This window comes from Hylaeus anthracinus, unplaced genomic scaffold (assembly GCF_026225885.1).
Source record: "Hylaeus anthracinus isolate JK02 unplaced genomic scaffold, UHH_iyHylAnth1.0_haploid 5, whole genome shotgun sequence".
In the NCBI taxonomy this organism is placed as follows: Eukaryota; Metazoa; Arthropoda; class Insecta; order Hymenoptera; family Colletidae; genus Hylaeus; species Hylaeus anthracinus.
The window spans coordinates 6830148-6845154 of record NW_026535322.1 but is presented as its reverse complement, the minus strand read 5'-3'; the positions used below and the strand labels follow the sequence as shown (position 1 = coordinate 6845154).

General features: G+C 45.5%; 1 protein-coding gene across 2 annotated transcripts in view; it reads left to right on the top strand.

Annotated features, from left to right (window-relative positions):
• Positions 1-15007, top strand: part of LOC128895695 (LIM/homeobox protein Lhx3) — a 61423-nt gene that overhangs the window by 41786 nt on the left and 4630 nt on the right. For both annotated transcript variants that reach the window (XM_054158520.1, XM_054158521.1), the window contains 5 exons: positions 9455-9629; positions 11309-11511; positions 11606-11798; positions 13318-13481; positions 14559-14774. In XM_054158520.1, coding sequence (XP_054014495.1) covers positions 9455-9629; positions 11309-11511; positions 11606-11798; positions 13318-13481; positions 14559-14774 — 951 coding nt within the window. The remainder of the gene's footprint in view (positions 1-9454; positions 9630-11308; positions 11512-11605; positions 11799-13317; positions 13482-14558; positions 14775-15007) is intronic.

Below are 15007 nucleotides of genomic sequence, written 5' to 3'. Positions count from 1 at the left end.
CTCTCTCTCTCTCTCTCTCTCTCTCTCTCTCTCTCTCTCTCTCTCTCGCGCCCCTTTATCTCGTTCTTTCCGTCCTACCCTTTGCCTCCTGTCTCCCTGTTTACCACCGACACGGTACTGATAACTACGCCCTTACCTCCTCCAGCCCTCTGTCATGCCCAGGGCCGAATTACGCCATAAGCTTCGAGGGCTACAGCCCTGGAGCTTACATTAATTTCCAACGACGAATGACGAAGACACTTGAACGGCAACGGAAGATTTACGCGGCTGACATCGATCCTGTATTTGTAACTGAAATTCTGCACTCTGGGAACCGCCGTACGGTACCGAGTTCTCGCGTTTAAAGCCTGCCAGCAAGCGATGGATTAGCTACGTTCCCTCGTGCCGGGATTGCGCCGCGCCAGGCTGCTGGCGTTAAGGGATGGAATTGCAGCGAGGAGTTTTTGCAAGATGAAACACCCGCGAAGCGTATTTCTAGCGTTCTAACGGGAAATCGCGAGGTGCAAGCGAGGGGCCGAGGCGTTATTTTCAGCGGGTAGAAAATAGAAAATAGGAGAGCTGAAGAGTGGAAGGTCGAATTAAGCGTAGAATAGATTCCAAGGGTGAATGGTGTCCCTTTAATAGCAACTGGAATTAGATAATTCATAATCGATTTAGTCTCTGCTATCGACACATCTAAAAAATTATTGAGATCGCTTCGAGAGTTCGCCCAAGTGTTCCCAAGTTCGATACTCGTAAGCTTCAGAGATCTCCGAAACCACGATCCATCTCTGTTCGCGCACCCTCGTTCCTTTCCACTCTCGTTACCTCTGTCTTCTTCCTCTTTCACCCTCCGCCTATTCTCTTTTCGGATCTGCGTCCGTCTGATTCTGATTTCACCGCCTCCCCGTCGACGCTTCTACCCGTGACACAATAGCGCATCTGGCGCTAACTTCTGTTTTCGGTCGTCGCGTCCGTCGACGGGGAAATCGTCTCGGTTTTACGCGTTCCATCGCGAGGATCTCCGCGATCTACAGTTTTCCGTCGCGACTCATCCGAATGGCGGTTGATGGACGTTTGTTTATGTTTACCGCTGCCGGTGCTTTGTGGAACAGGTCCGAGGGAAACGATGGTTTAGCGTTCTTTCAGCGTTATTTATTTTTTAGAGCTTTCGAACGCTGCTGGTGCACTAAGGACGACGCAAAAAGTGAATTCAGACGAACCCGGTGTAAATTTGTCGTCGCTTCTTTCGTCGATCAACGAGTGAGGCGCCAAGCGACTGAAAGGGCGCGTGAATTAATGAAAGAATAATCAGGTACACGTAGATTTTTAGGAGAATTTAATTGGTGGGATTTTAAATTCAATTGTCTGTAGGGAACGGGAATAAAACATTACGAGAGTGCACATTGATTTAAGGGTGCATCGTTCTGTCCACTTTTGAGAATACTTATGTTCTAGTATCTTGCTATACACTTACAATGACACTGTCTGGTTATATTTTTAGTATTTTAAATTCGTCTAACGTTAATTGTTATACCTTATATTCTATCGTATATTATTCTGGGGAGATATTAAGAAACATTTTCAAAGGTACTAATTAAGTTTAAACTTTAATTTAATTAATGTTTGAATTTTGTACAATATATGACACAAACTCAAGTATTGCGCAATGATATTGAACCGCTATGAACCGCTTAAGAAATTCGTGTCTTTGGAGCGTCGAGGAGAAGGAACTGAGATACTGGATGCACTTACGTTCTTCTAGCAAAATAATAAAATACATTGCGAATGGTGTTAACACCATATTTGGAAATTGAAGTGTCTCGAGGGGTGCCAACAATGTTTTTAATAATCCAAGTGAACCTAATCGTCCGACGTGCTCCTAAATTCTCCTAGAAAATTATAGAAAGAACAACCTCCTACCCTTTTTACTCTAAAATCCAAACATTTGGCGCACCATCGATGAATTCACGCTGAATTTGGAAGGATTGTCGTTCGAGGGAATATTAATTTGATCGACGCGCGCGATTCAATACGGCCGGTGGTAGCGGAGGCTGAGAAACCGTATGCGTAAATGGGGCAGGCGAGCAACCGACCGATATAAATTCAAACGCATTTACGCGGTAAGGGTGCCGTAATTTATTACTCGGCGATGTTATGGAAACGCCCATGGAGAAGATCTGCCCGTGCAAATTCGATTATATGCAGTTGTATCTTGCCTCCGATTCCGCCCCTTCCGCCCTCTCTGTCCGAGCGTTCGGGGGCATAGAGTTAAATTAAAAAACGGTACAGGGCGCATAAACGTGCATATTTCATCGGCGACGTCTTTTTTTTCGCGCGGAATTTTCCGCGGAAGTTTCAACGGGGATATACGGTGCACCGTTCGAACGTCGTCGTTCACTTGTTTATCGTTTGCATCCCCTTGTAGCGTTTGAAATTTATCCGATTCGGTGAACATTTCACGAATGGTCAAACGGCAGTCTTTTGTGCATTGTTCTTACATGAAGTATATAAATTACTAGCTACGCCCGCGATTTCACTCGTGTGGAGTACTATTTATTTCACAGATGCCAAATTCTGGTTTTCAACTATTTCTAATCCTTCACGATATTTTCTGGAAAAGTAACAGTTTGAATTAGCTAGGCTCGCCGTTTCAATATATTGCATGTGACGACAGGTTTCCATCGAATGCTCAACTATTGCGTATACAGGTTATATATATACAGGTCAGTCCTGGTCACCTCATTAGTGATCGCATACTCACAATCCTATTGTTTACGTGGAAACGTTCTATTCACTAGAAACAGCTGCGAGCAATAACCACTATAGAAGCCGTTACCCTTGCACAGTCCTTTATTGCCGAAAAACACGTGCTCCTTTCGAGTCTTAATAGTCCCCGATAATAATTAACGTATCGTAAACCCAAAAGGTGATCGCGGTCGATAGCACCATCCTAGAAACCAGGACTTCGCCCTTATTGGATCATCACCTCGTAGAACTCAACACTGCCGAACAGATAACGTGGATGTTGTCTGTTACATGGATAACATCCACGTTATCTGCTCGAAGTATCCTTTCCGTAAACGTCTTTCAGTTCCCGCGAGTCTTTTATTAACGTCAGTAACGAGTTAAATCGAGAATTACATCATCCACCCCTATCCATCAGCCTTCGCACCACCAAATTCAACCCAACGGTGTCACACCGCGCATCGTGTTCCCCCCCGAACACCTCGATGCGCCTAGAAAAGACGAAAAAAAGAAACAACCTTGCCAGCAACATCGCAGCTAGAACAATAGCGGGAAAATCATCATCCCCCTGAGGGTGGAGCGCGCCCGGAAGCGTATAATGATACAGGTCCGACCCTCATCCCCTGACCTTTCGCTCGTTGAAGCCCGAGCTTGATATTTACGTTATCCTCGAAGGAAGCGAAATGAAAAATAGAAATGTCATCGTTTGTCGGGTCAAGTGTGCGCCCGTCGGGGGAACAAGGGATGCGTTCCTGGCGGTGCTCTCGCTGCTCTCTGCGGCTCCAACCCTGCTCTCTTTCTTTTTTTCTTCCTTTCCTTTTTTCTTCTTTCCCCTTCCAATCCCCCAGTCGTTAGTCTTGCCACGAGCACAGGAGAGACACTGTGGGCGAGTAGGCCTTCCAACCCTTGGTCGGGTCGCGATAAACCCCCGTGCTCCGATGCTTTTTACGGTGACGAACGACTCCTGGAGGCGTGTCGACATGTGCAACGGAGCCGACGAAGGGTGGGCTCGCGTGATCGAAGCTCGAGGAGGACGCCCACGGAAATCACGGGGTCGCGCAATCGCAGAGACACCCCTTTAATGAATCTTCGCGACGAAAAACGAAGGGACTATCGGTCGCATCGGCTCCGACGCTTCGCTCCTGTATTTCGAGGCGTTCGAACGGGGCTCGAATCTCGTGGCGGGAGTGTTGGTAATTTGTTTAACGCTTTGGAGGGGGTTTTGGGTGGCGGAGGATCGCAGCGGGGGAGGATTAGTGCTTCGGTCCGCGTGTCTTTCATAGGTAGCTGAAATTTTGCCGTGGCGACGGAGTATCACGTCGAAACTGCACAACGATCGTCGGAACATGTGCTGGACCAGCACTGCTTGTGCAGATTCTTTCGTAGTCTTGACCCTACAGTGAGCACCGATTCGCTAATGCATCACTTAGTTACATTCAGTATTATTTCTTAATAACAATTTCGAAATAGAAAATGGTCAGTAGTATATGCATTAACTATTCATCAGGTTTGTTAAATGCGAAGCTTGATAATGCAAGATTTCGATATTATGCCTCATGTAAAGAAGTCTCTACAGAGAGCAGGTCGCGTTGTACAACTTATGAACATCATTGTGTTCTTCGAGTTTACTTATTTCAACGTATACTCGAATCCACGCGCTACCTTACGTAAGGTGTGATTATTATTTGTAATAAAGATTATAATGTCCAACATATTACGTAGTACCAGAGCTACCTATCCCTGAAGATGCAGATTGCAACAAGCTGAATACAGATGCGACAACCTCTCACGAATATCACAAGGGACGATACTCGACTCGAATCTAAAATGACGTATCGAAAATGATTATCTCACCACAAGGACATTGCTAACGTTCCGAAGCCCCGATTAGGATTCTTTAATGGTCCATGAAAACCACGAATTGTTAAAGGACTCATCCACGCGTCTACGATGAAACTGCGGAAGCATAATTGGTGAACGATGCAAAATTTTCCACCTGACCACGTGGATAAGGGTGGCTGCGGGGCAACAGATGGTTCGACACTTTTGCACGACGACGGTCGTGCCCGTAAAATCTGTTATGCGCGCGCGTCAGTTTCTTCCATGGTCCTGAAATGGCAGTAAAAAAAAAAAACGTTCGATACGCGAGCGATTCGCCAACCACGGTATGGCGCGCTTTTTCAGCGGTAAATAACGCTTGTTAGTCACGCATCGTTGCGCCTTCCGACTGGTTTTCATTAGTCTCCGTCGCTTCTCGCTTCTTCTTTCCAGCGATCCCCGCGATACGATCCTTCGCTGGCTGGTCCTCGTTCCAGCTCTTCGAGAATTGTTACTTAAACCAAGATTATTGGGATTTGTACATTCGTAGTCTATGATTGAGAGACGCAGATCATTAATGTTGAACGTCGTATCGGTTCTTCGAGAATTATTGTAATTAAACCATTAGGGATCTATTGAGAAGCAATTTATATTTAAAAATGATTCTGGCAATCTAATTTTTTCACCATCCTCAAGATAACTCAGGATAACTCACGATACCTTTATCCGAAGTCAAGAAATTAAATACTTTTTATTAGTACGTGACCATAGCACGTGATACTTGTATCATATTTTTAAATATCATATTTCGAATATTTTTTGATGAAAAATTAACGAAATATTCTTCAAATGTAACTCTTTCGAACAACATAAGAATGATATAACTCATCCAGTCCGTTCGAAAAAAAAAAAAAATTTATAGAAAATGTGCTTTTCTTTTCGGCCCTCGAAACCCGTGCAACCCCTTAACACCAAAGGCTGCGCGACATCGCAAAAACACAGATCACCCGTGGACCTCGTGAACGATCGCGCAGCTCTTCTTCAAACGCGCTCGCGGTAGGCGCGATCAGAAGTCGGCGCAGCCAGCGGAAAATCGCGAGCGGCGAACAGAGGAGGATGAGTTTTCATCTGAAAGGTGAAAAGGGGTAGCGAGACGCGGGGACAAAGAGGACACGGAGCCATCCGACGCGACCGAGAAAAACAAAGACGCCCATTGAAAAAGTGTGCCGGTTGATGGTGGTGGACGTATCTACGCGTCCGTTTGATACATCGACCCCGCCGACTTATTCGGTTCGGTGTGGTTGGGCGCGCGCGAATCACCGAGGGACGAGAAAGGAGTATACGCGACTGATCCCGACTAAGATTATAAAATGGCGACCCTCAGCCCACCCTCACGGCTGTTCTTAATTTCGCTCGGATCCTTTTGTATCCCCACCCTCGTCCCCGCACCCCTACGCAGCCCGGTTTCTCCGCTTCTTCTGTCGCTTCCTCCCTTACTTTTCCTCTTCTTTTCTTTTCTTTTCGCCTCTCGCAACCCACCCACCTTCGCGAGAACCAGCCCCGATTTCTTTGCCTTTCCGCGACGCTTGCTTTCACAATCGGCACGACTCTCCAGACGTTGCCAAAGGAACGCGCCGCGGAGTGCTCGGGAATTCTTTTACGCGACGATTCCGATGAATAGGACTCGGCTGCCATGGACAGCGGAAATGGATCGTCATGGAACGACGATGCAACGCTGGAGAATGGGAAACTAGGGACCTGGAGGTGGTCAGAGTTTGGACGTTCTTGACCCGAAACATGGGTTTATCGATGTTTTGGGACAATTGATGTGTGTGTGTGTGTGTATTAGGATTTGTATTATCCCGGGGAGGGTCGATTTGGAGAGTTTCGGCCCTAAACTTTAAGGTAAGAACTGACAAAATGGTTAAATTAGAGAACCCTTTAGGTACCTTGGAAAACCAAGAGTCAACGAGTCATGAAGCATCATGCTTTTATTTTCGAGGGTGTCAACTCAACTCAGTACTTCATCGACGAACCAAAGATTACCCTTTTTTCTTACTTCTCACAGTTTCTTTGGGACCACCGTGGCTTTCGGATGGATCGTCACCATCCCTCTGGAAATCTGTAAGCCTCACCGTCCTCCTCGAAGCGTCCTCCGCGTCAACATCGATTCCCCTTTTCTCTCACTTCCCACCGATCAATAGATCGTATCGTTGGCTTGCTACCACCATGACCTGTCAAAATCGTAAAAAAGCTTTTGAAAAGCGCCTGGTTCGCACATGGCCAGGGTCAGGGATTGCCACCATCTTTCTGGAAGCTTCGCCGTCGTCCTCCGAGCGTCATCGGCGTCGCGTCAACGCGTCACCTGCACCCCTGCGTCGCGGATCGTCCTGCCAGGAGAGCGTCGTTCGCTCGGAAGGCGCACTGGTCCGTCGATCGCCATATTGGAGGCGGTCGACCTTCCCTCCAATCGGCGACGTATTCTTGGATGCGTGGGTGCGAACCGCACCCAATAACCCGCTCGCGATCCCCACCGGGGTTCTGCCACACCCACGAATGTCACGTGCGCACGAGCAGCTACGACAACGTCTGAACAGTCGCTCGCGTATCCTCGCACAGAGAGCATCGTCCGGTCGTTCGTCGTCGACGATCTGCTCTCGCTGACAGTGTCTAGAGTCTAGATTGATACAGTTGACAGTGTCAGTGTCTGGATCGAAACAGTTGGTGACAATAGGTGGCCATCGGATCGATGACTGGACGAGGAAGAAGATCGTGAGCAAAGATCGTTGAAGTTAACGTTGGAGGAAGATTGGTGTAAGATACTGTCCAAGGTATCAGAGGTTCCAGGGTTCGCTCCTTGATCGTTCGATGCCCAAGTTGGATAGCAGATTTGGTTCGCATCGAGACTTGTTAGTAGACTATGAACGGAGATAGAGAATCAGGGAAGTTCGAGCCAGGTGAAGAAGAGACAAAGAGAAATCAGGACTAATGGAAGTGCGGAGGAAAGTGCATAGGATGATGGAACGGATGGCGAAGGAGAGTTAGCATCGATTAATCAGAGAATAGTTGGAATAATAAGGAAGTTAGATGTAAGTAGTGTAGGATTAGAGGACAAAGTAGACAGTATATAGGGGTGTGAAGACTGTTGGGAAGCTAGTGAGACAAGTGACTCCGAATATCTAGTCGTCGGTACCAAAGATTCGAGTGTTCTATAAATCCAAACGCAAAGGAAGAAGAAGAGAGTCAGTTGTCTGATATAACAGCAGACATCAGTGATAGGATTGATACCAAAGGAGGCTTCAGCAACTAAGGCCCAAAGCTCTGATTCAGGAACCAACAACCCTTCAGCCTCCAGGTTCACTCAATCGAACACAAGGCTCATCGAATCCAAAGAAGAAAGTGAATACCTGACCTAAACACAATATCACCAACTCCAAAGAACCTGTGAACCGATAACCCTCCAGCCCCCTCGTTCACTTAATCGAACACAAGGCTCATAAAATCCAAAGAAGAAAGTGAAGAACTCGTCCATTAGGGATTCTTCGGTGTCGCTTATAACAGGTGCAGCTCCTCGAGCTCGCAGCGATCATCCAAGCGCTGAATCGGATGAAAAGGCGCAGCGATGACTATGATAAGCCTGGAAATGCTGGGCCGCGAGGCTCTGCCTCTGGAAGGGATGTATCGCCGCGGCCGTCAAGATGTCTTGACACCGCCTCACGACAGTCCAGAGGCACGGAACGTCCGACGGAACGGCAGTAACGCCGGAAGCGCGGTGAACATCGCCAGCTACGACGACACACCTCGCAACGAGATGCATCCGCTTGATCAACCGGCGGTGGAGCTCGGTCTGCCGACGCATATCCCCGAGATCCTCTACTGTAAGTGAGACGCGACGATCGTATTGCACTAGTTTCGTCAGGTGGAAATCGGCACAGGGGTGGCTGGTGTCGATGGTGGGAGACTTGTAGAGGTGTTTATACGTTCGCTTATGATAGGTAGTGACAGAAGAATAGTAATCGCGGGGAATACAGGTGGATGTTAGCATGGAATTGAGTGAAGGTGGATGAGGAAGGTGGAGGGTAGATATATGGATCGAACAGGGTAGTTAAGGTATTGGTGTAGCATTTTTGAGGATTGCTAGGCTTAGTCTTTGCTGCTTGGAATTTCTGCAGAGAAATTTATTTTCTGAGATTGTTAGGTTCTTGTGAATTTGAAGATGGTGGATGAGGAAGGTGAAGAGTAGATAGATGGATTGAATAGGGTAGTCAAGATATAATTGTTGAACATTGGTGAAGCAGTTTTGTAGAAATCGTGAGGTGGTTGTATAGCGATGGTATTCTAATCGTGAGGAATTCAGGTGGATGTTAGGATGGAGTTGAGTGAAGGTGGATGAGGAAGGTGGAGGATAGATATATGGATCGAATAGGGTAGTCAAGGTATTGGTGAAGCATTTTTGAGGAGCCTTCGTTGCTCCTCAACGAAGGAATTTATTGGAATTTATACAGAGAAATTTATTTTCTGAGACTGTTAGGTTCTTGTGAAATGTCGCTGTGGATATCTAAGGAAGGGATATGTCACGTTAACCAACGTTATAAACACCGTGGAAGTAAAATTACTGCTTGCTATAACTTCCTTGTCAAACATCGTCGACAATCACCCCATTAAACTATAATGTAGAAATTCAAGCCATAATTGCTTATACTATTGCAGCAGTCTGTTAAACAGTGCAGCGGTAATCTTTGGATATTGAGTATTACGAATGATAGTGTATCGGACAATACGAATTACTCACAACCCGACCGCATAATTGTGATAACATTCATACGATGATTTATGTCTTTATCGGAAGCATTATAATCGAGTCTATTTTATCGACTGCCATTGCATGGGTTTCCTTGGACTGTTTCAGCCTCGATACCGAAGTGCGGCGGGTGCCAAGAAGCAATTTTGGACAAATACGTGCTGAGGGTTCTCGAGAGGTGTTGGCACGCGAGGTGTCTCACGTGTCGAGACTGCGGTGCAAGGTTGACCGACAAGTGCTTCGCGAGGAACGGCCATGTTTTCTGCAAGGACGACTTCTTCAAGTAAGTTACAATACTTATTTCTATATGTGCAATCACGAGCAATCAGGGTTGCTTCGGTAACCCGTCGCGAGGTTATCCGACTTGTATCTCGCCTCTGAAACACATTGTTAAGAAGTATATATTGTTAAAAAGGGAATATTCTTTTTAATTTCCAAGGGAATCGAATTAATTCACTTACCACCAGAAACACAATTTCAAATTAAACGCAATTACAACTATATTTATTTTTGTATTCGAATACATAATTCCTTCGGAATGTCAGCAGAGCACGCCCAGCGACAGAGATGTGTTACATCGATGGTACGAGAGGCTTATTTATTTAAAATACTTTAGCGTTACATAACGCGCCATGTAAGACAACGATGGTGTCGCGTAATCACAGTGGCGAGATACAAGCGCACTTTTTCTCGAAATATTATCTTCGGCAGATAGTGCGTAGGCATGAAACGCTTATCGACGGTGTCAGGCGTAGGCTCGCGAAAAAGAAAAGCCATCGGGATAGCCGAAAGTTGTTCGTCGCGAAAGAAGGAGAGGGAGAAAACGGAAGCAAAAGTTACGATCGGAGTTGTGTGCGTACCTGGCACTGGTATTGATTGTGTCAGAAGAGCGTGCCTTTTCTCATCTACCCACACCTCCGCGAGCACAAGACGCCATTTTTCTTCTGCTGTTTGCCGAATCGAAGGAACTCGCTTCCCTTCCCCTTCGTCTTACCCTTCCTTGTTCTTTCTTCGGATCAGAATCTCCAAGGGAGCAGAAAGCATCGTCTTTGCAACGCGCCCAGGAACTGTAAAAACATCATCCCGGCCTGATAAATGGCTGATTCGCTATCTATAACGGAGCCCCTTTAATTATACTCGGAATCGAAGCACGCGTTTCGCGATTTTTTTACGAAACACGGAAGCATCAGCGTCTCTATCGATAGCAGAAAACGGGTAGAAGATGGAACAAATAAGAAAGGTATAGGTTTGCAAATATTAGTAACGAATGTATAGAGAATACATGCGCTTATGAGAAATGAAATACTGTAGAATGTCTATTGTAGGAATTTCTCTAAATTAAATGATGGGTCTGGTACCGTCAAATAGTAAACTTTACACATGTTTATATTTATAATCAATAGACTGCGAATCTTGATGCATTTATAGGAAATTCGAATATGCAAGAAACTACAAAATGCAAACAATATGCAAGAATATAAAAATAATTGGAAGTGAAGTTCGTGTTACGATATTTGCAAAATAAAATAAATTCCTATTTGGGTTCAATTTTTGTAGGCGCGCTCGCCAAGATTTTATTTTGCATAAAGATCCGCAGTCTAATAATCAAATATCGAACATTGAAAACCTATCAATTAATTCAAACTTCTTTCTCCAATAAACATAGAGAGTACGAATACGTAGAAAACCGACTGTATCTCTGATAACTAAACCACCGAAACCGTGACAAGTCCAAATCCCGAAAATTCAAATATTCTCAGCGTAAAGACTAGCACAAACCTCGGTGACGTTACCTCGTTTACCCCAAATTTCTAAGCCAACAAACGCCCGAAAGTCTCGAACCCCATCTTTCCTTTTCTTCAGTTTGTTTCTCAACTCAGTGTCGCCCATGTCACGACGACACCTTGCTGTCACTAATACGCGAACGTAATGTGAAAATGTTGTATGTTGTTGGTGTGGCAGGCGTTTCGGGACGAAATGCGCGGGCTGCGGCCAAGGATTGGCGCCGTCGCAAGTCGTACGAAGGGCACAGGAACTGGTCTACCATCTCACCTGTTTCTCCTGCGCCCTTTGCTCTCGGCAGCTGGACACCGGTGACGAGTTCTACCTGATGGAGGACAGAAAGCTCGTCTGCAAGCCCGATTACGAGCAAGCGAAGGCGAAAGGTAATTCCAAAATAGCGCCGTACTCGATTTACCTTTATCATTCCTAGAAAAGGCTTGGTAATTTTATTAACCCGATTGTTATTTCGCACGGTAGAGTTGGCTGACGGAGGAAGCATAGATGGCGATCAACCCAACAAGAGGCCGAGGACGACCATCACGGCCAAGCAACTGGAGACTCTCAAACTAGCGTACAACACCAGTCCCAAACCGGCGAGACACGTGCGAGAGCAACTGTCTCAGGACACAGGACTGGATATGCGCGTTGTTCAAGTCTGGTTCCAGAACAGGTGCGTTTGGGAGAGATTCGAGTATTGGCGGATCCAAGTCGCCGATGATACCGATTGAAAACGATGTAACACGGTTCCAAAGCAGCCTGTACAGGACTCTTCGCACAAGGGATTTATTTCAAACCTTATTCGGTCGTTGGTTTCATTTATCGCCGATGTTCCGAGAATTTACAAGCGCGAAGACGTTTGAAACCCGTCGAAGTGAAGATTAGGAACAATGTAACGGGTTTGCAAAGCAGACAGATATAGAGACTTTTAGTTAGGAGATGTGTTTTAGATTTTATTCTATCGTCGGTTTCATTAATCGCTGATGTTTTGAGAATTCACAAGCGCGAGAACGTTTGAAAGGTGTTCGAACGAAGCGAAGCTTTCGTGCGCCGACTTCTAAGCACCACTTGAATTCTGATATCAATTTCGGGGGTCGTAGTTCGGATACCATAGCAGAGCAGTTTCATCGTATGTTCTGGAAGCCATTTATGACAGACCCTTTCGCAAGGTTTCGAGTAGACAGTGACTCGCGAGAGGGAATATCTTCGTGGTTTAGAATGAACTTGAAACGATTCGAAGCTATCCTTCTAATCGCATGCATTTTTACAAAAAAGTGTAGCAACATTGTGGATGATAGCTTCCTACCGTTACGAGTTATCTGTTATCTCGCTGATCTGAGGCTTGCTGCATTTTTGCAAGAGTGCTATCCTTATCTCTCTCGAAATAGTAGCAAAGCTGCGTACATTATAGGCAAACGAAACTGGAAAAAAATCATTTTATCAGCAGAACGCGGTCTAATCAGTAACGAGCCCATGTTCAGGTGTAACTTCTAGAACGCTAAAAAGACAAATTTCTTCCCTATTTTTATTTCGCTTGTGTGCCAAACCTAACGACAATCGATTACGAATGATTAATTTGAAATCGTCCGATTTTTCCGCGATTGTGCTTAAACATTTACGACGACACTTTGAAAATCAAGAAGCAGTCCAGTGTTATCGCCGTGCCAGATAAACCGAGCAACATTGTTATAAAAACGTTCACGTGCGCGATAGTATTTTCTCAATGAGCCTCGAGCGACCTTTCTTCCGTAATATTTAACGACGTTCGAATGGCTTGGAAAAATGGACGGAGATAAAATTGATATTTTGTCGCAGCTTTCAATGGTGGAAAATGATAAAAATGAAACGACACGTGGAGAAAGTTGTATCATCGTCAATGTCAAGATATTCGTTTCGAAAAATTTTCTTTGTGGACATTGTGCAGTTATCGGTTTAAAAAGCTTGCTTTTTTCCAAAAGTTTAAGCATCGAAATGTCTCACACTCGCGATATCGTGCGTAACTCGATGTTGACTGCGATAGTAGGCACATTTTGTTTCGTTTCCACAAAGTGTGATGCATGGACTTTTGTTATCAGCTTCCGAAAGAACTCGATAGAATTTTCATAGGCATTGTTGCAATTGATTAAGAAATACAAGAAGAAAAAGTTTCGCTTTAATATTTAATCCACGATATTAATTTTCTTCTTTCGCAGAAGAGCGAAGGAGAAGAGACTGAAGAAAGATGCGGGCAGAACGAGATGGTCCCAGTATTTCCGCATGAAAGGAACGGGGGCTGGTGGACATTCACCTAGGCACGACAAGCTTCTCGACAAGGACGAGCTTAAGGTCGACCTGGATTCTACCTTCAGTCACCACGGTACGTAATTAATTGCACTCTGCGCAATCAAAATCAGCCTATCCCAACACAATCGTCCGCTCGAGACTTCCGCCTCGATTCGATACATCCCACGACCGGTTATTCTGTTTTAATTAATTTAATCCGTCGTTCCACGCGTATTCGCGATGGAGCTGCCATTTTTATATCAAACAGTGCTGGTAATGGCTTCGTATTCAAAAAATCGTTGCGCGTTGTCAGAACTTGCGCTGAAAAGCGACCGTTAGCGCGTTATTTGCACTCCCAATATCGCAAAATGTACGCAGACCTCCCCTCTGTGTGCGCAAGCAACCCCTTCGATTCGCGAAACGAGAAAACGTTAAAAGCACCGGAACGGACCCTCCGGTATATTTCTATCACTGCGATACTGTCACGGGGAAGAACATATTCGCGTTACCTTCTTTTAGAAAGGCCTCGAACTGTCTTACATGTACCGCGGGGTGTTAGTGATACATATTTGTTTGAAATATTTTTATTTTCACTGGCTCGATTACAATTAAACGCGGAGGGTGAACATAAGTCTAGTTTGGAAAACCCTTTGCATTTGGTTGATAGGTACGAAGCCGAAGGGAAGTTAAAAGAATGGTTCTACCTAGCCTCTCGCTTTAATGTCGGTTACCTCTAAGCTTTCGTGTATCCGAGCGTTTAGCAGAGGGGAAGACGATCACGTCAATTATTCAAGAGTTCGTGGAGGCTAACTGCCGGCTCACCGTGTCCGAGATTTCAGGAAGATTGCGGGCCAGCCTCGAATTTATGCCTACCGTTAACCGGGCGCGTCCTAAAGCCGCGCAACCCCCTGCCGTTGTTTAAATTATAGATACTTAACAATCTTTTGTTAATACCAATTATCGATACCAGATGTACGAGTGACTGATATCATGTAATCGAAGAAGGAATTCTTTTTTTTTTGTAATTACTTTATTTTGTAATTACTTTATTTACAATTATTACAATTTAATCGTAATTTATTTAACCCTTTATTTACTGATGGGACTTATTTAAAAATCCACGGAACTTCACAGACGTCGCTGGACTAATAAAACTCGTGTCTGCGTTTAGATTTGAGTAACGACAGTTACGGAACGGTGGTGAACATGGGATTGGATGGCGAAGGCGCGAGTCCAGGTGGAGGCGGGAACGGTGCAGGCGGGGGCCCTCCTCGCGGTTATTTAGGCGCAACGACTCCCCCTTATCTCTCAACGTCCAGATCACCGTCCTTACCACCTCAATTTCCATATCCACCGGATGCTGGCCTCTCCGTCTACACCACCCTCGGTAAGTGAGCGCCCCGTTATTACATCTCCAAATTCAACGACTATTCGCGTCAGTTTTCTAACGTGGTTATTAAACACGAATAACAGAAAAATATCGGTGGATCGTTCGGGACACCGAGATTTCCGTTTGAATTTAACGCGATACTTTCAATAGTGGGAAACTGTTCATTTCGCACACTTCCCGATGTTCATTTGGCGCAACGTACAGGGGATGAAGCCGAACGATGAAATGTT